Raw genomic sequence first — 19,135 nt, 5'->3', positions numbered from 1 at the left:
ACTTACATAAACGTTAAGTGCTGAAGGATATGAGCACATTTTACAGCACTATGTACTACGCAAAGTAGAGGAACATTTCGGAGACGATGGCAGTGCATTCTGTCATAAAGCAGCATCTGTGAAGCAATGGATTGTGGACAGTAACATTCCTGAAATGGACTAGCCTACCAAGCGTCCTTACTTGAAATCAATGGAACATCTTTGACGTGAGATAGAACGCCGACTTCGCTCCAGACCCCAGCGTCAACGTCACTGACTTCCTAGTTTCGGCTCTTGAGGAAGAATGGGCTGCCATTCCTTCACAGGCATTCAGATTGCCAATTGAAAGTGTCCCCATCAGAGTTTAAGCCGTCATGGTGTCCACTAATGTCCACTAATAGGTGCCGAATACTTTTGACCAAATAGTAGTCTCAGACCCATACCGGTGTATCATGTATATTCTCTATAAATACATACCACTAACCATAAAATTCTTCTTTGTTGTAGTTCGCGTCTGTTGTAAAATTATGTATCATCTTTAGGCTCAGTATTGCAAATGGCGTTTATCAATGTATTACCCTTGCATAAGCTGAGGGAGACCACTTTCCATAATGGTCGAAACCTTTAAATGATTTTACAACAACTTTGCGGATATTGACTCCGGTCGCAAAAGCCTACAAACACACAAGCATACGAGTATTTCTCCTTCGTACTATCATATTTAATCTGTGCGGCTTGGTGGCTCATTACTACTAAGGATCCGTGGCCAGTCCGAAGCTTTTTATGATACTTACCACTTCCGTCTACATTCGTTAATGTGAAAAATGCCGAGTTTCGCTGTGGTTCGAAACCTACGTTAAACTCTAGATCCTCCTGTAACTGGCTGGGTAACTCATTTCAATGGTCGGGGGAAAGCAACTGCACACCACTTTCAATAGAACCATGCCTAATAAAGCACTGCGGTGTTCAGACCAGCCTTCCAGTTGATAACAGCTTCACTACTTTTTATTTAAAATAACGCTGCCATACTAGCCTTCATCTGTCAAGGATGTGAGGAGTCGTCGGACAAAAAAACAAGTAGCTCGGATTCAACGTGAAACTGTAGGTTCCCTTTCCCTGATTGAATAGCTGGAGTACGTTAGGGACACTAAGTCGCCGAGGTGGCGTCCAAAAGAAAGATTTCCAGCAGGCCATTGAGCTACTTGAATTATTGTAATATCATGATGAAAAATGATTTATTATAGATATAGTCGTTGATAAAGCAAGTGACAAGACTTCGAGTCATTGATAGGATACGGGGAAACTGTAGTTTGACTACGAATGCGATTTCTTATAACGTGAGTGTACGATCTATCCTGGAGGACTGTTATGAGAGACAGAAGATGAGGGTCTTTGAGCATATACATGAACTGACGGACGTAGAGCATTTACATGCATCAGCTTGTTTCTTATGCAGTGCTTCAGTACGGATTGTGGAAACAGACTAACTATAGTTTGCACAACATTTGAGCACTTCTTGCTTTCATGAGTTCCAGTGATGCATCTTCACTTAGTTAGGTTATGTCAGAATGGGAAAAACCTAGGGAATAGTGTGTGTCAACGTCCTTGCGTCCTGTTTGTATCTATAATAAACGTAGCATTTTTACAAAATATATTTCACTGTTACGGGAATTGACGACAACCTTCTCAGAGATAGAAAAATAGAATTCCCTTCAGCGCTTGTAATCTGAAGGACAGTGATTCAAGTTCTGATCTGATTACTTTAAATTTGAGGGCGCTTCGTTTTCCTGCGTTATTCCAGACGAACGTAGTAATAATTTACTATCAAATACAATGTATGGGTATAGAGTTTAGAGTAAGCTAGCGAAAAGTTATCTCCTGATAATTTCTATATTGATGAGTCATCTAATATCATGCAATCATTTCTCTCTGGAATATTTGTCTATTCTGATGACTTTGTGCACGGTTATTGGAAATAGTCTCTCACATCTTCAGAAGTTAATGACTAAAACTGTGCCTACCACAGGTAGGCAAAGGCCGCATGTCTTTCATTCGTCGTGCACGCTCTACAATCCAAAATACAGGTGACAATCTGATCTCTCTGTTCCGTATGTCGCACTTTAAACGATACTTTCGTTTCACTTGACTTGCTTAGTAAACGGATGTTTGAACCAGCGTTGAGAAATTTTTTCCTGTTACTCCGGAAGTATTCACTCTTCTCCGTAAGTTATTACTTTAATCACCTCACATGGAATGAAACGATGATGAAGACTATATCTCACATTGAAGGGTCATTGCAAGGTTGAGTCATACGGTTCATATGTCAACAATATGCGCTGATTTAGGTCGTCCATCATTCTGCCACTAACAGGCATCATCTATAGAAAATACCCTTAATTTCTCGGAAGTTACGTATTCGCGACATTTGTCGGCTGGAACAGTGACCAACACAATCCGAAAAAATTTACTTGATTTAGTCTATAGTGGCACATTTATTTTGTCTTCTCATTAAGGGTTACCGTTCCAAGTAACATCATCAGGCTATATCCTAGCGCTCAGTCGACAGACTCGCTTATCCGAGTAGGTGCGTCAAAACAAAAGTGCGACTACAGACCAAAGTGAACATTTTTTTCTTTGAAGTTGTTCATCACGAAGCTTCTGTTCTGCTCTGTCTTACTACGCCAGAATGTCAAACAGACAGAGAGCTGTATGAAAAGTTTACTTTTATTCCTGTTACATCAATGGTTATTCTTTTTCAATAGCTGTTTCTCTTCACAGTGATACTTATTTCTACGACTGCAGTTTTTCAGTTGCATTCATCGCTGTAAAGAGGAGTCCACACTTAATCACTGTGGGACGTTTTACTTCTCTAACAGCGGTAGCCTTTATGCGCTGAAGTTGAATCACATATGGCGGCGCCGTACAGTAGCATCGAGCAGGTTACATAAGTGGAAACACAACACAGCACAAATCACAGATCGTGCTCACCTCACCGAATGATATATGAAGCGTGTCGTTTTTAGGCTTTTACAGATCTCAAATATTATCCCGTCCACCCAACTCCAAGTGGTGTTTGCTCTGTGCATTAGCAGCGATGTACTGCGCCACGAGAGCCTTATCTCCCCTCTGGCACTTCTCTCTCTCGCCCCCCTCCCCCCTCCAGCGATAAGCTTTCCGATAAATCGTCCGGTATGATCTAAGCAAAGAACTTCATCCGTCAGAGAGATTCTCCACAACTCTGGTGCACAATGAAAAGAAACTGCGCTTCTCAAAACTGTGATCAAAGATGTGCATTTTTTGCACCTGATTATTAGGAAAACCCCTGAATCATATAAAGAATGGCAGCTTCTGAACTCTTGAATGAATACGTTCCGTAAAGATTCTGCCTTTTCGGAGGCCGTGTGGGGATTTGTGAACGAAAACAGTTAAGCTTGATACTGATAATATTTGTAAACTAACTATCAGTTGCCTCGTTTATCTATTGCAGTGCGAATGCTGTGCCATTTAATACCATCGAACTTCATTTGAAGTACTATTTTAGGAGAGGAAAAAGCATCTGACCCTAATAGTAAACAAGTCGATGACAAGCGACTATGATTTTTTTCAACTTTTATTCAGAGTTCAAATGACATATTAACAGATTAGACATTAGCTTTGTTTGAGTGTAGTGTCTATAATACTGAAACACAAAGATTCAAATTAACACATCCCAAGACACATGACGAACGAAGAAAAGTTGTTCAACAAGAACGAAACTTTTTCGGCTTAATATTGATCTGCATTTTGCCTAAATTGTGGGTCTATCAATTTTCTATGAGTAAAATACGGAATTATTACAGAGCAACAGGGCACTTGAAGCTGTGTTAGTTTCCGAAAAACTGAACTTCGAAGTAGTTATTAAGATTTGTAGCAGTGAGGGTGTTACTAAACGAGAAGGCGTTACCTCAATGTCCGGTCTGCAACAGGAGCTTCGAAAAGCATTAGCAATATTCTTTTGTATTAATAGTGTCATTTGATTTGTAAATTCACAAATAGCGAACATTTACAGATCGGAGAGAACAGGTTCTGGCATACCGGCCTCCCACTCGACATAAGCGTTGTGCAGGTGGCGTGTATACCAGGGGCAGATCATCTCGACACGCTAAAGACTCGTTCCACAGCGTTACATTTCACCGCTAGGCAAGAGGTTTGCAATAGTTTGGTACAGAATTGCCTCTTTTTATAGTGTATTGCGGGTAGAATCATAGCTGCACGCTGGGTTGATCAGTCACTACTTCATACAACTTCACTGGTTTGTGACTTAATCACTAAAGACCTAAGTTCGTGACAGAGGACTTCGGCAGGTCGTAATACCGGTGGTTTAGCAAGATCAGCCAACGGAAGATTAATTTTAGCAACTGACAAATGATTTCACAATATTAGTGACTTACGATTGTGTACATCTGTTAACCAGCATCCGTCCTACAACAGTTTGTCAGACGGTATTGGGTAGTACGGTTCAGATGTATGTCTATGCCTGTAATTGCGCAAGAAGTTAACGTCAGCTGCTACAACATTTAAAAAATAAACTGTGTTACAGGAAGATTCTTTAGCGACGTTTTCTACGAGATATTCGAAGCCCTTTATAGAAGATTAACCACATTTGAAAAGCTGACAAATGCATTGTAATTGAACTAGTAACTTTATTGTATTAAGGGATACTTCATGTCTTGGAACTGTAAATACGACGGGATTTCCTCCTTTCTATGGGACAAAAATACAGTACGCACCCATGACTCCACAGCACAAAATTAAGATCTGCCTTTACCCAGGCCATCGAAGGCACTTTTCAGTTCCGTTGCTATTCGCCATGAGCGAGAGGTTCTACGAGGACGTGTTGAAAATCAATACTAGTGAATTTTTTTGTGAAAACTCCTAAAGCTTTTAAAATAATTTCTACATTTTTTCAGCCCTCTGCCGCAAGAGGGCTCCGAAATGTAGCGTGTAAAATGGTGTGTAATGTAACTATGTCGGTGGATGAGAAACAGTGCTGTAATCGCATTTAGAATTCGATGACTTCGTCCACACATGGAGCACAGTCTCCTTCACCATGACAATGCAAACCGCACACAAGTGCTGTGTGTGACATCAGCAACAATCACTGTCCATACAGTGCCGAATTGACCTCAACCGATTTTCATATGTTTGTAAAACTTAAAGAACACCTTCGAGGACTTAACTTTGATAGTGAAGAAGCGGTGAAAACAGAGATGAGCTTGGGGCTTCGCCAACGAAGACAAACACTCTACTGTGACGGTATCAACAAACTGCTCTCCCGGTGCGAGAAATGTGCTAGTCGCCATGGTGCCTACGTTGAGAAATAAATATGCAGATGTGAAGAATGAAGTCTGTTTTATTTAAAGGCTTTAAGAGTTGTACATAAAAAATTCGGAGGCATTACTTTTCAACGCGCCCTAGGGTTTCGTTGACGGCTCCACGTTGTGAATCGTGAAAAAGAAAATGCTTGGCAGCTCATCTGCTGGTCAAAACTGCTACTGCTTCGCACTGCCACTATTACACTGTGGTTGAAGGCATCACGAAACAGGAAGCAGAAAAGTGAAGTGTGCTACATTCGAGAAACAGCAGGAGAAACTGACTTCAACTTTTTTAAGACAGTACACTGGATGATATCTATTTCTATTTTAAATACCTCTGGTACTCTCACAGGCACGCGAGATTACACGAAGGGCTAATAAATATTTCATGCGAAGGCATATATTAAACCATATAAGTAATGGTACCTGGTCAGACAATCATGGAAGTTCACACGGTGTTACCTCAACAGTTGCTGGAGCGGTTGAATTGAGTATTAGCATCGATGAAAAAGAAAGGAATCAGAAAAATTCTTATGCACAGTTCTGAATATTTGATTCTTCTTATTTACAAACCTGTTATCACATCAGATGCGATCATATCTTGTATTATTATCTAGCAGTGCCTTCCACAGTCTCGTAACAGGTCGATAATTTTGACATTAACAACTCGTACAACGCAACGCTACTATTTTCAAACTTGCTTGCCGTCATAAATGCTTCCCGTTACTGGAAGTAAGCAGGGCAATAATTCCCAAACACATCTAACAACCCAGTACTCCTATTGAAGGTGTATATCATCATGAGTCCTTCGGTTGAGAATTTAGCAATTTTTTGATCTGTGATTTTGTTTCGCAACGTCAGTTCACACTTGACTGGAAACTAATTCAGCGATCGATTCCGTAAAGTGAGATTTCATTTCGCATTTCCTTGCAGCTGACCTGTTCTGTACTTCCAGCGCACGGTAGATCAAAAACCAAGCAAGGTGGTGCAGTGGTAACTCAGAGGCCCTGCGTTCGGGAGGATGACAGTTCAGTTCCCTGGTTCGCCATCCAAATTTAGATTTTCCATAGTTTCCCTAACTTGCTTGCGGCAAACGCAGGGATTGTTGCACTGAAAATGGCGCAGCCGATTTCCTTACTCGTAGAAGGAACATTGTGCTCCGGCTCTAACGGCATCAGCCGGCCGCTGTCGCCGAGTGGTTCTAGGCACATCAGTCCGGAACCGCGCTGCTGCTACGGTCGCAGGTTCGAATCCTGCCTCGGGCATGGATTTGTGTGATGTCCTTAGGTTAGTTAGGTTTATGTATTTCTAAGTTGTAGGGGACTGATGACCTCAGATGTTAAGTCCCATGGTGCTTAGAGCTATTTTTTTCTAATGAAATCGTCCGCGGGAGTTCAAACCTAGTTTTCTTTCCTTTCTTCAGTAGACCAAAGCGTAACTCTTGTTTTAGCCTATTCTCGTTATGTACACTATCTGATCAAAAGTATGCGGATTCCTGTTAGTCGACCTCAATACAGGTTGTGTCAACCCTTCGGACTTATGACGGCATGAACTCTGCCGCTGGACACGTTCAATGAAGTTCCTGAAAGTGGAGGAATGGCAGTCTATTCTTCCTCAAGAGGTAAAACTGAAGAAGATAGCAATGTTGGACGTTGGGACCTAGAGCGAAGTCGACATTCTAACTCATACCAAAGGTGTTCGGCTGGGTTCAGGTAGGAACTCTGGGCAGAACTTTCGATTTCAGGAATGTTATTGTCGACAGTACTCTGCCTCACTGATGCTGCTTTACGAAAAGTGCAGTGTGATGCTAATACAAAAGAACCATCGTCTCCGAGCTATTTCCCTAACGTGATGCAATCCACAATGCTATAAAATGTGTTCATATCGTTCCACATCTGGAGTTTTCTTAAGTTCAACAAAGGAATCACGCTCTAACCACGAAAGAATCCCCCAAGCCGTAACAGCGCCTCCTCCGCAGTTCACTGTTGACGCTACACAAGATGGCAGGTAACGTTCTCCAAGTATTCACCGAACGTAATCCCTTCCGTCGGATTGCCACAGGGTATAGCATGGTTCATCATTCCAAACCACTAGTTTCCAGTCACCCATTGTCCTGTGGCGTCGCCCTTTACATCAAATCAATCGTCGCTTGGCATCGGCTGCAGAAATGTGTGGCTTATGAGTGTTCGACCGTTGTATCCTATATCCATTATCAATAAAATATCAGTTAAGCATTGCGAATTCTAAAGTAAATGTAGTGTAAGGTGCTGGCAATCTAGCAAGGGAGCACTCAGACGTGGATGAATACCTAACGTAAATGCATAGGTTTTGCAATACCATTTCTCTACTGCTAACTATAATCTACTTTGCGATTTTGCTGTGACGCGGTCAACAGCTTGCAGAAACCATTCGGTGGTATTGACGCCCATTCAGAATCGGTTATGGCACTACCAAATCTCTCCTCTATCCTATCATCTTCTCATATTCTTTTTAAAACAATAAAATTTTATTTTTATTTCAAACTCAAATTACTTTCAAAGTATTTATTCCGTGTCAAATAATGCAGATAAAAAACTACAAAAAAGATAGCAAACGAAAGACGACTTGTTTTGAAATGCCAGGGAACAAACCTCTAAATTTCCAATAAGTAAATAAACATAATTAAATATTATATTACATTTTTAAACTGACTACACACAGCAACTATGCTAGCTGGTTTATGGGTACTCCGGAGCTCACGAATCATTCCATGCACTAATTTCATCTACATCTACATCTACGTGGTTACTCTGCAACTGACAATTAAGTGCCTGGCAGAGGGTTTATCGAACCAGTCTTCAAGCTATTTCTATACCGTTACACTCTCGAGCAGTGCGCGGGAAAAACGAGCACTTAAATCTTTCTGTGCGAACTCTCATATGTAGGTGGACCCCAACAAAATATTTTCCTATTTTCACAATCTGAAGAGGAAATTGGCGATTGAAAGTTCAAGAAAAGATCCTGTCGCAACGAAAAACGTCTTTGTTTTATTGATTTCCACCCCGATTCACGTATCATACATATCTGTGGCGCTCTCTCCTCTATTTCGCGATAATACGAAATGAGCTGCCCTTCTTTGAACTTTTTCAATATCTTCCGTCGACCCTATCTGATGAGGATCCCACACCGCACAGCAGTACTCCACAAGAGGACGTACAGGCGTAGTGTGGGCAGTGTCTTCAGTGCTTCTTAGTGTTCTGCCGATAAATCGTTGTTTTTGGTTGCTTTATTCACAACATTATCTATATGATCGTTCCAGCTTACGTTATTAGCAATTGTAATCCGTAAGTATTTAGGCGAATTTACAGCCTTTCAATGTGTGTGATTTAATGTCTAAAAGAAATTTAGCGGATCCTTTTGATACTTATCTGGATGACGTCACACTTCTCATTATTTACAGTAAATTACCACTTTTCGCACCACACAGAAAACTTGTCCAAATCGATTTACAATTTGTTTTGATCAACAGATGGCTTTACAGGCCTGTAATGACAGATGACAGTATCATCTGCAAACAATCTAAGAGTGCTACTCAGATTGCAGACTTCATGCGATTTTTTTACAACCATCCTTTGGAATGCTCAGGTCACCAAAAGTTGAGTTGAGCAGCTTTAGAAGGTTTGAACTGTTCCTAATGGATATGTTACTCAGTGACGCCCTTTCTTTTACCATGGTAGAGCATTCGTGCGGAAATACGTATGCATCTACTAACATTTAGGAATGAGGTGTAACGGTAGCAGCAGCAGCACATGTAAGCCTTTCTCAATTACGATAGCTGTCTGTTCGTCATCAGGCCTACCGAATATTTTCTGCTGTTGTCTGAACAGAATGCAGAGGAGGGCTATAGCTAGCTAGCGTGTGTACACTGGGCGCCGACTTGCAGTGGCTGCGGCTGCGTCAGCACTCAGCCGGTGCGCAGCGATGACGCAACTCGCAGGCGCCGCTCCACGCGCCAAGCCGCTGTGTTTACAAACATAGCGACCACGTGGTCGGCGAGGCCTTGGGATAGATGTCGCTGTCGGCGGCCGCGTGCCGCGCCAATCAATGAACCTCTCTCCCCGCTAGCGCGGCTCCGCTAACAACCAGCGTGCCTTTCTGTGTTCCGCTGTCGCTTCTGACTTCACTTACCGTGTTTATATCTGACAACCAGCACATCCTGAACCCGAGTCAGACTTCACAATAGAGAAGTGTATTGTCAGTACGGCGTAGTAACAATGCAGTCTGGGATCGCAGATGAACTGGTATTTAGATTGTAAATCAAAGACTGCCACACTCATTGGTGATGCGAACCTCCTTCGTTTCGTTCATGGTGTTGCCTCTGGCGATGGAACTCACTACTCCCCATTTCCTAACAGGTGACCGTCTGTAAGCTACACATGAGCGAAATGTAAGTGGCAAGAAAGCAGAATCTTGGGAGAAGAGACTTTCCTATCAAGATTAGCGGAATATTTTCTTCAGTTTGTTCTGCCTCTTAATTACAGGAATGTGGTGACCATTATTAGGCGTAGTATTCCTTCAGCAACTTGATGGAGCAACGCTAACACGAGTGATTTCAGCTCGTTTGGACTTAAATCAATCATAGCGGAGCAAATGAACGTTCATTTGCTATCAGAGATCTTACAAACTGACGTTCTTGTTCTGGCATCAGACATGAAGTCTAATATAAGAAAAAAGATCAAATATAAAATATTTTGGTGCGAAAACATGCAGTATGAAGTGCAAACTGTTCAAGAGTCAATTGAGATGACGCCATTCATGAAAAAGGTGAAATAAACACTTCGTTTTTTATTGTTCTCTACGTGCCCTTTCTAGACTTGGATACACTCGGATAATGGAAGAACACCTGTTTCAAGTACAAAAGACGCCTGAACAAACTTATAAGAGAAACGGGCTGAATATTTATCAGTTCACAGATATTTTTTTTTTTTTTGTAGATAAAATACTTTTTTAATGCGCAATGCTATTGCTAATTCCGTAAAAGCTTGATACTTCCACAATACTAAGTAACAAGGCTTGCCGAAGTATTTCATCCGCTGGGTATAGCATACTGAACAATCACTTTAAACGAATTTTCTGATTAAAAATTAAGAGGACACGTCATGTGATGCTTGATTTGTTGCTAAGGTAAGTTTTCAACCAGTTGCAAGGTATTATCATCAACTGTCCAGCTGCTTTTATCTTAAATATCGACGATTAAAGTTAATTTCGAGGAACATGTTACAGTACTGTGCCATCGTTCAGACTGGACTCAACCGCACTTCTCCGAGCTATGAGAGTATGTAATGAAGGGTTATAGTTTTAGGGGCATCTTGTCTTTGTATTACGTGAATTGTATCTCATGAAAAACCAGAGCAGTTTCAACCAAACTTGGTAACCTTATGCGACTTTATACTTGATTTACTGTTCGAGTAAACCACCCCTAGGAACTTTAGTGGTGGGGTGGGGTGTCACTTGTAAAAATAATATAAAACGAATTATTTTAGTGTCAAATTTGCACTTTCTAGGAGTACTCTGAAACGCAGTGAAAAATCTCAACCACCTCTGGCATGAACATGACTTATTATCTGAGGGGAAAAAAGAAAATAAAATAGTTGGATTAGCACGCCACTAGTTCTTTCTTGGGGGATGGGGTGGAGGTCGGGAAGAGAAGGGAGTAACATTTTTCAGCCCGACTTAGCACAAATATTGCTTACTATTTACGAAAAGATAATGCGTGGGTAACATACACCTAGCAACTGTATTTGTGACCAGAGGAAGTCATCACATCAATCATAACTCACATACAATCATAACATTAACATTGTGCTAAAAGGGTGGAAACGAGGTGAAATATGAAAGTAATGGAAACGACCAATATTAGTGAGCGGCAGATTGTTTTAGGATTTCACAGGCTGAATGGGACCTTTTATTTATTTCGAAAGAAATTTCCGCTATTTGAATGTTAATTGTTCATTTATTGTACACAATAATGATTTCGTCTTTGTAGCCATTCTCGTGTGCATTTTGAAATGTTAAAATACCTGTAACCTGTTTTTCACATGTCTAAATTACATCTTACTCGGCTTAAAGACCAATTGCCGTATGACACGTCAGAGACAGGAGAGAAATATTTAGCCGAAATAATGGTTGAGTACAATAAATGAACAATTAACAGTCAAATGGCGGAAATTTATTTTAAAATAAATTATATGACTGTCGTCCCCTATGAAGGAAAGTAAATAGTGATGAAAAGAAAATGATACGAATAAATAATGGAAATATATTGTTATTTTTGCGCTTTTGGTGTGGCGAGGTTGATGAGTGACAGTTACGATGACGTTTCACCCCTATATAGGACTGGGAGAGGAGAGCGCAGCGCTTTGCGGATACTGACCTTCCGAAAAGGGGGTGCCAGAGGTTCTGCGCGCCGGACACCTTGTCGGGGGTGGGAGGCGGCCCGGGGCTGACGGCCGTCGAGCTGACAATGGGCGCGCACTCTGGGGGCGGCTCCTTGAGGAGGCGCGGCGTGTGCAGTGGGTCCACCAGGTGCTGCGGCTGCTTCACTTTCAGCTTGGGCGTCGCCGACAGGTCGATGGGTCCCGCCCCCGGGGGCTGGGGAACCTTGAGCGCCACGGGCTCCGGCCGCCGCTGCCCCCCGCTGCTGCTGAGCAGGTTGAGAAGCGACTTGCACGTCACCGACGGGGGCCTGTTGGCCGCCGCGGCGGGCTGCGCAGGCGGGGGCGGAGGGGGCGGTGCCTGCGGAGCGGGCGCGGCGTGGTGGCGCTGCGGCCGCGACAGCGGGCTGGCGCGCGGCGAACGCTTCGCCGCCGACGGCGCCTTCGATTTCGTCGGTGCCACGTGCTGCTGTTGTTGCCAGAAGCTGGCGGCGATGGCTTCCAGCTGCGCCTTGTAATCGACGCCGGCGGTGGGTGACAGCAGGTACGGCGGAGGCGGAGGAACGGCCGCGGCGCCGCCACCGAAGCCGGCGGGAGGGAAGACGGCGTTGACCGCGGCGACGAACTCGGCGTAGTTGCCGCAGAGAGCGGACGCCGCCTCCAGTTGCGTGAGGTAGGGCAGCCACATGACCTGCGTGATCGACGCCGCCGTCGCCGCCTCCGCGGCCGCCACCTGCTGGCGCTGCTGCCACTCGGCGAAGGCGGCCAGCGTGGCGAAGTCCGGCACCGGCGCGTGGGCGGAGGCGGCGGGCGCGTCCTTGGCGTGCTGCTGCTGCTGCAGGGTGGCGTACAGCTGGCGCAGCGGCACCACCAGCAAGTCCGGGTCGTGCACCAGCGCCGGACTCGACAGTGCCGCCGGCAGCCGCAGGTCGGGCCTGGACGCCAGCAGCCTCGGCGCTTCCGCGGCGGGCGCGGCGAGCAGCGCGGGCAGCCTGTCCCGCGGCACGACCAGAGGGTCCGGAAAGTCGCGCTCCAGTCTGCGCAGCTGCGCCACCGGCTCCTCTGCCGTCAGCAGCTCCAGCAGCCGCGACCGGCCGCTCTGTTCCGCGGTGACGGCGGGCAGCGTGGGCGGCGGTGCCACTGGGGCCGCCTGGTGCCGGTGGTGCTGTTGGTGGTGGTGGTGCTGCTGCGCGGGTGGCGGCGGTGGCGGCGGCGCCGCCATGGGGTGCTGCACGGGCTGCTGGTGCGAGCCGCCGGCCAGCAGCGCGCGCAGCGTCAGGTCGTCCCGCTCGCGCTCCGCCTTCTCGTCGGAGGAGCAGCTCACGGTGGGGCTGCCGGCGGCCGCTGCCCGCGTGCCGAGGTCGATGGCTCCCGCGCCGCCTCCTGCCGCGGGGGAGGTGCGCTCCGTCGCCGGTTTCGCCTCAGTAGGTACCACTGCGGACACCTTCCTCGACAGCAGCGACTCTAGGAATGCTGACTTGGCCGCGGACCGAGGAGGTTGCTGGTGGGCCGGTTGCGCCTCCTGATACTGCTTCTCCACTTGCTGTACACCGGCCCCGCACGACGGCGAGTATTTGGGTATCGTGATGGGCGGCGACCGGGACAGCATCAACCTCCTCGGCTTGCACTCCATTTCGTCTTCTTCTCGCTTCCGGAGTTTGGGCAGGCTGAGATCAGTGGGCAAAACTTCTTCCTCTTCCTCCTCCTCCTCTTCTTCTTGGCAAAGCTCGCCTTCTTCTTCACAACCCTCCACTATTTCGCCCTCGTCCAAATGCTGCACTTCTTCTTCCTCCTCCTCCTCTTCTTCGCCTCCGTGAGTTTCTTCTTCCTGATGCATTTCTTGGTAGCATTCGGGATCACAAAACTCGTCCGCATCTTCCGCCTTCAACGAAGCCATCTCGTGATCGTCTTCCGGTTCCTCCATTTCGCAACACGTGTCACCTCCCTCGATGCCGGCGTCACTTTCTGCGACGTCCTCCTCGTACTCCATCTCTTCCTCGCAGTCGTATTCTGGGAGATGGGTACCCGTTTCGTCCTCTTCTTCCTCGTGTGCCCCTTCGTCTTCGTCCTCCAGCCTCCCCTCTTTGGTTTCCGCGCCGGACTCGGCGTCTTCGTCCTCGATCCTCTGCGAGATATCGATCCGCTCTTCGCGAGTAGCGACACTCGCCACGGCTGGCGCCACAGTCGGGATGCGCGCGCTGCCACCTACCGGCGACAGCCGCGACTCGGTAGAGCTCCGCGACGCCTCTCTGCGGCCGCTCCCCGAACTACTACTACCACTGCTACTGCTATGAGTCCTCGACAGCGGCGGCGACTGTGTTTTGCCGGCAGGGAGAGATTGTTTCTGCACTGCAGGGGGACTGAGGGCAGACGCTAACCTCTCGGTGTGAGGTATCGCCCGCCACCCGTGCGCCGTCTTAGTAATCCTAATGCGATTGCGCTTGTCGTAATCTTCACACAACACTTCCACAATGCGAGTATCGTCCTGCTTGATCCACACAAAAATTGGGTTGACACGCGGGGTGGGTGTCGGGCTGGGTTCGCGCCTGTCGTCGGCGCCGCCCTCCGTCGTCCTGGCGGCGGCGTACAACGCGCTCCGCCTCTCCCGCTTGCGCTGGCGCCGCCGCTCGCGGCCGTGCGAGGAAGACGCCCCGGACGAAGACGTGGAGGCGGCGGAGGCGGACCTCCGGCGGCGGCGTTTGCGGGCCTTGCGGCCGTGGGGGGCGGTGGCGCAAGCGGCGGCGAAGAGCGCGCAGGCGGCAGCGGGCGGCGGTGGCGGCGGCGGCTCGGCCACCGCCTCCACGAGCTCGCGCAGCAGGCCGCTCACCTCGGTCTGGGCGCGCGTCGCGCTCACGCGGCCCTCGCAGCTGAGCGAGCGCAGCACGCCCCGCGGCAGCGGGTCCAGCACCACCGAGCACGCGCTCGCGCCCGGCCGCTCCTCCGGGTCGTCGTCCGCGTCGTCGACGTCGTCGTCCTCGTCCGCGCTGTCTCCGCCGAGCAGGCGCAGCAGCTTCTCGTCCTCGGAGCCGCCCGCGCAGCCGCTGCCGCGCACTGTTATCACACCCCCGTAGCGCGCGGCCGCCGCCTCGCCCTCCGCGTCGCTGTCGAGGTCGTGGTCCTGCTCGGCCACGACCAGGTCGTGCTCGGGCTCCGGCTCGGGCTCCTCCTTCACGTCCTCACTGTCCGCCACGAACTGGAAACCGAACTCCTCCGCGTGCCGGCTGAGCTCGGCCGCGGGATCCGCCGGCGGCGGGAACCACTGCTGCACGCCCAGCGTCGTGCTCATGATCGCGCACTCACAACACTCGCGCACACTCGCACACACACTGTCGGCACTGTCGCACTACTATTATCCGCACTCGCTCCACCGTCAAATCCCAGACGGGGTAGAGCAGTGGCGACGCAGCACATTTACGGGCACAAAGTACACTCTCCTGTGGGGATTCCGCCGGTATCACACGCGACTCGCGAAACGCTGCAACAGACGCACTGCGACCGCGGCCCGGCTTGCGTGGCCGGTCATCTCACTTACCGGAACGTCGACGTCCGCGAACGGGCGGCGAGTTTACAGTTGTCACACTCGCGGCACTGGCAAAGCACTGTGCCACACACACACACTGAGCGCGCGCACGCCTTTTACACCAAGTCGGCTCGACTGTTGTTCGCGATGTCGCTGCCTGGGAACGACTGCGGCTGTCGGCGCGCCTCGCGTTGCTGGCACGGCCCGACGGCGTACGGACGGAACCGAGCGCGCGCGGGTGCCGCCGAGCGCGCTCCGAGCGGGGCACCGACGCTCGTGACGTCACGGAGTCGCAGGCCTATGAGCGCGTGAGGACTTTGCCCCCTCGTGTGCGCTCTGGCGGGGGAGGGGGGAGGAGGCGTGGTGTTGCGCGGCCCCCACCACCCGGCCGCGTCACGTCGCTGGTGGCCTTGACTCGCACCCCCACTCCCGACTGCGGCAGCAACCCGGGCTCCTTTTTTTGGGTCCGGCGGGTGTGTGTGAGGCCCCGTGTGCGCACACAGGCCCGGCCGACACTGTATTTGTTCAAACAGGACTGCCAACGCAGCGGCGGCGACGGTGGCCTCGCTTTCTACGGGGCGCTGCGCTGCGCCGCGCTGGGGTGGGGCGCAGGTCATTATCTCGCCAGTCCGGGACGGGGACGAGTCCTGGCGTCGTCCTTTGTTAACGTCTCGTGCCGAGTGCTGCTCGTCTCGCCTGTCCTGCAGCGCAGCTAGTCAGTCACTTGTGCCCTTCTTTCGAGCAGACGTTCTCTCACACAAAGCCCAAAAACTGAAGAAGCAATTAGATATCTAAGTTCCCATGACCAGCATAAAAAGTACTTTTTTTTTTAAAGTAACACGGAGCTAAGCCGCTGTTACTCGAAGGGAGAAAGACTGACTAGACCTCGGAAGGAGTAAAACCGGGCACTCGATGAGAGAGCGAATGACTACACCTCGGAAGAGAACTAATCTTGTCGCTTAATATGTCGAATAGGTAGACGCAAAAAAGATACTGTGGGTGTCATAAACCGGACTCATCTGTTCGTCTCGTATTTCGCACTTAACAATTCCTCATAACTCCATGACTGAGCTGGGCTCTAAAGTGTTATATTAGGCGTGGTCCTATTAGAGATTACGTGTTTCGGCTTTCCTCTCGTCTGTGAATCGTATTATGCAGACTTATAACTGCAAAAGTTCATGGGGGGAGGGGGGCAGGGGGGGGGGGGGTAGGCACTATTTCGGGCTGTATGACTTAATCGATCTACGTGAGACTCTACTGTGTACTTGCATTTGAATAGATCAGGGTAAGCCTCATACGACCGTCCTGTATCAGTATTTCCCCAGTACACTTCAAATCAATATGGGGATGGATCCGCCAACGACACCACAACCTAATTCCTTCGATATTCTTCTCCTGTTTAGCTCGAATGATCTCAATTCCTTCGATATTCTTCTCCTGTTTAGCTCGAATGATCTCGATGTCAAGAACTGTTAAAACATTACCAACTTTTGTTCATCGTCTCTGCAAACAAGTGTTCAATGCACATTCACTGACTTGATACGAACACAACAGTACGAAAAGTTGAATTAAAGAAAACAGTTATACGTCATATTTTCGCATTCACTTAGTGACTTCTAAGCTATCGCCTACAGTTTGCAACAAGGAAATGAAACCACATTACATCTACATCTACGCGATTCCTCTGCTATTCACAATAAAGTACCTGGCACAATTACAGTCAGTAGACGTACTAAACTTATGGAAGATCGAGTAAATCCTTAGTCCTAATCATTGTATCATTTTCACAGTGCATCAGAAGACACATACGTAGTGTAAGCAGTGAATTGATATTTGATAAGTTGTTTCAAAGCAATTCCATCTTCTGTCAAAGCTTAAGGCTCGTTTCTCGGTACCGTCAACGACATTTCTCGGGTAGGAGCGCCAGAAAACTGTAGCTGAGTATGAAAAGCACGAAAACGCTCAAGCTCCGTCTTTAATGATCTCCATGTCGACGGCAGGTTAAGATACTACACTATTTTCTGCATTGCCGGTGTATCCAAGTGACTTCCCCAGTAGACAACATTCATGAATAGATACTGAGTTCGTTTCAAATGGTTCAAATGGCTCTAAGCACTATGGTACTTAACATCTGCGGTCATCAGTCCCCTAGACGTAGAACTACTTAAACCTAACTAACCTAAGGACATCACACACATCCATGCCCGAGTCAGGATTCGAACCTGCGATCGTAGCAGCAGCGCGGTTCCAGACTGTAGCGCCTAGAACCGCTCGGCCACTCAGGCCGACACTGTGAAACACATCTACCCTAGGATTACTTAAAGGTATGCGTTTTAAAGCCCACGTTTATTAGGCAATTTTTCTTGTTATGGTCCATATTTCTCGCAAAATATGAAAAGCAAAGAGCTTGGAGTAGAACAGATTTGTTAAGCAGTATCGAAGATGAAGAAGCACTCATAACTCTTAAAGTACGCATTTTAAAGCCCATGTTCACTAGCCTTTTTTGCTATGAGTGATCTATCCTGTCGTATCCCTGAAGATTGATCATTGATTCTGGGACATCCCGCATACTCCGCAAGCCACTGTGCAGTGCATGGCGGAGGGTAGATCGTACCAGTATCATCAATTTTCTTTCCTATTCCACTCGCGTACTGAGCGAGGCATGAACGATTGTCTACGTAGCTCCTTACGTGCCTCGTCTGTCTTGTCTTACTGTCACGATCCCTACTCGAGATAAGTAGCATGAAAGCCGCTCAGTCTTTTTCGAACACCGATTCCCTAAACTTGCCATACAACGTACCTAGATAACTGCGTCGTCTTTCTTCCAAGGATTACCATATAAGTTCGCCGAGCATTTCTGTTAATCATACAATGAAGGCTTTCACGACCGGATGGTACTGTTGTTGATAATTCTTCCGGGTTATATGGCCGTGGTCCATGGAATACTTCTATTCCTAACGTTTCGTCCAATACTACGTTGGACATCCTCAGAGGTATGGCTGGTCCTGTTGAGTCCTGCAGTCGGCAGGACTCAACAGGACCAGCCATACCTCTGAGGATGTCCAACGTAGTATTGGACGAAACGTTAGGAATAGAAGTATTCCATGGACCACGGCCATATAACCGGGAAAAATTGTTGTTAAAAATATCAACAACATTTCTGTTAATCTGTCGCATGGACTACACCGACAAATAACGATCCAGCACTGCGTCTGTGGAATCGTCTGATGTCTGTTGTCGTGCCTGCTTGATAAGGACTCCAAACTCTAGAACAACTCTCCAGATTCGGTCACCATAGCGTCTTGCAGGCGATGTCCTTCACAGTTACATCGCATTTCGCCACAACTCTTTGGACAAATCCATTCGCCATACTGATTTTACACGATCGTTCCATTTCATATATCCTCTTAACATTACCCCTAAATACCTATAAGCTGTGGCGTGTTCAGAATGTTCACTACTAATCTCGTATTTCTCTTTGTTACAGTCGTTACGTTGTGTTCGTCGAATAATTGAATATATCTTCTGCTGCTGGCTATACGTGGGTGATGTGGGGAGTGAAACGCGAACCAGATCGGCGACGCCTGCTGCACGAACAGGAGAGATGTGGAGACGGTGGCTGGCAGCGGCGTGCACCGCCGCTGGCTGGCCGGAGTCCTGAGAGGTCGGCGGGAGGCGCGGCCTCGTGTCCTTGGACGCAGGACGCTCCACCTCCGCCATTGTCCTCAGTCTGCCGCTGCAGGACTCCCGTCTGATTGAAGACGCTCGGCCAGGCACCGCCGTGCACCTCGAGCGAATCTGTCGCCACGTTCCACACTGACAGAGAGCCTTTCACAACCACTGTTACATCGACAAAACCCCGATTTCGA

General features: G+C 48.0%; 1 protein-coding gene across 1 annotated transcript in view; it reads right to left on the bottom strand.

The window, feature by feature from the left end:
- LOC126450327 (bromodomain-containing protein 4) overlaps positions 1 to 15,433 on the bottom strand; it is a 29,813-nt gene extending 14,380 nt beyond the window's left edge. The window contains exons 1-2 of the mRNA XM_050091024.1: positions 14,338 to 15,433; positions 11,746 to 14,292 (exon numbers count right to left, since the gene is read on the bottom strand). Coding sequence (XP_049946981.1) covers positions 11,746 to 14,292; positions 14,338 to 15,032 — 3,242 coding nt within the window. The 5' untranslated portion in view covers positions 15,033 to 15,433. The remainder of the gene's footprint in view (positions 1 to 11,745; positions 14,293 to 14,337) is intronic.
- Between the last annotated feature and the right edge of the window lie 3,702 nt (positions 15,434 to 19,135).

Source organism: Schistocerca serialis, chromosome 1 (assembly GCF_023864345.2).
Source record: "Schistocerca serialis cubense isolate TAMUIC-IGC-003099 chromosome 1, iqSchSeri2.2, whole genome shotgun sequence".
Classification (NCBI taxonomy): Eukaryota; Metazoa; Arthropoda; class Insecta; order Orthoptera; family Acrididae; genus Schistocerca; species Schistocerca serialis.
This window is presented reverse-complemented; position numbering and strand designations above follow the sequence as displayed.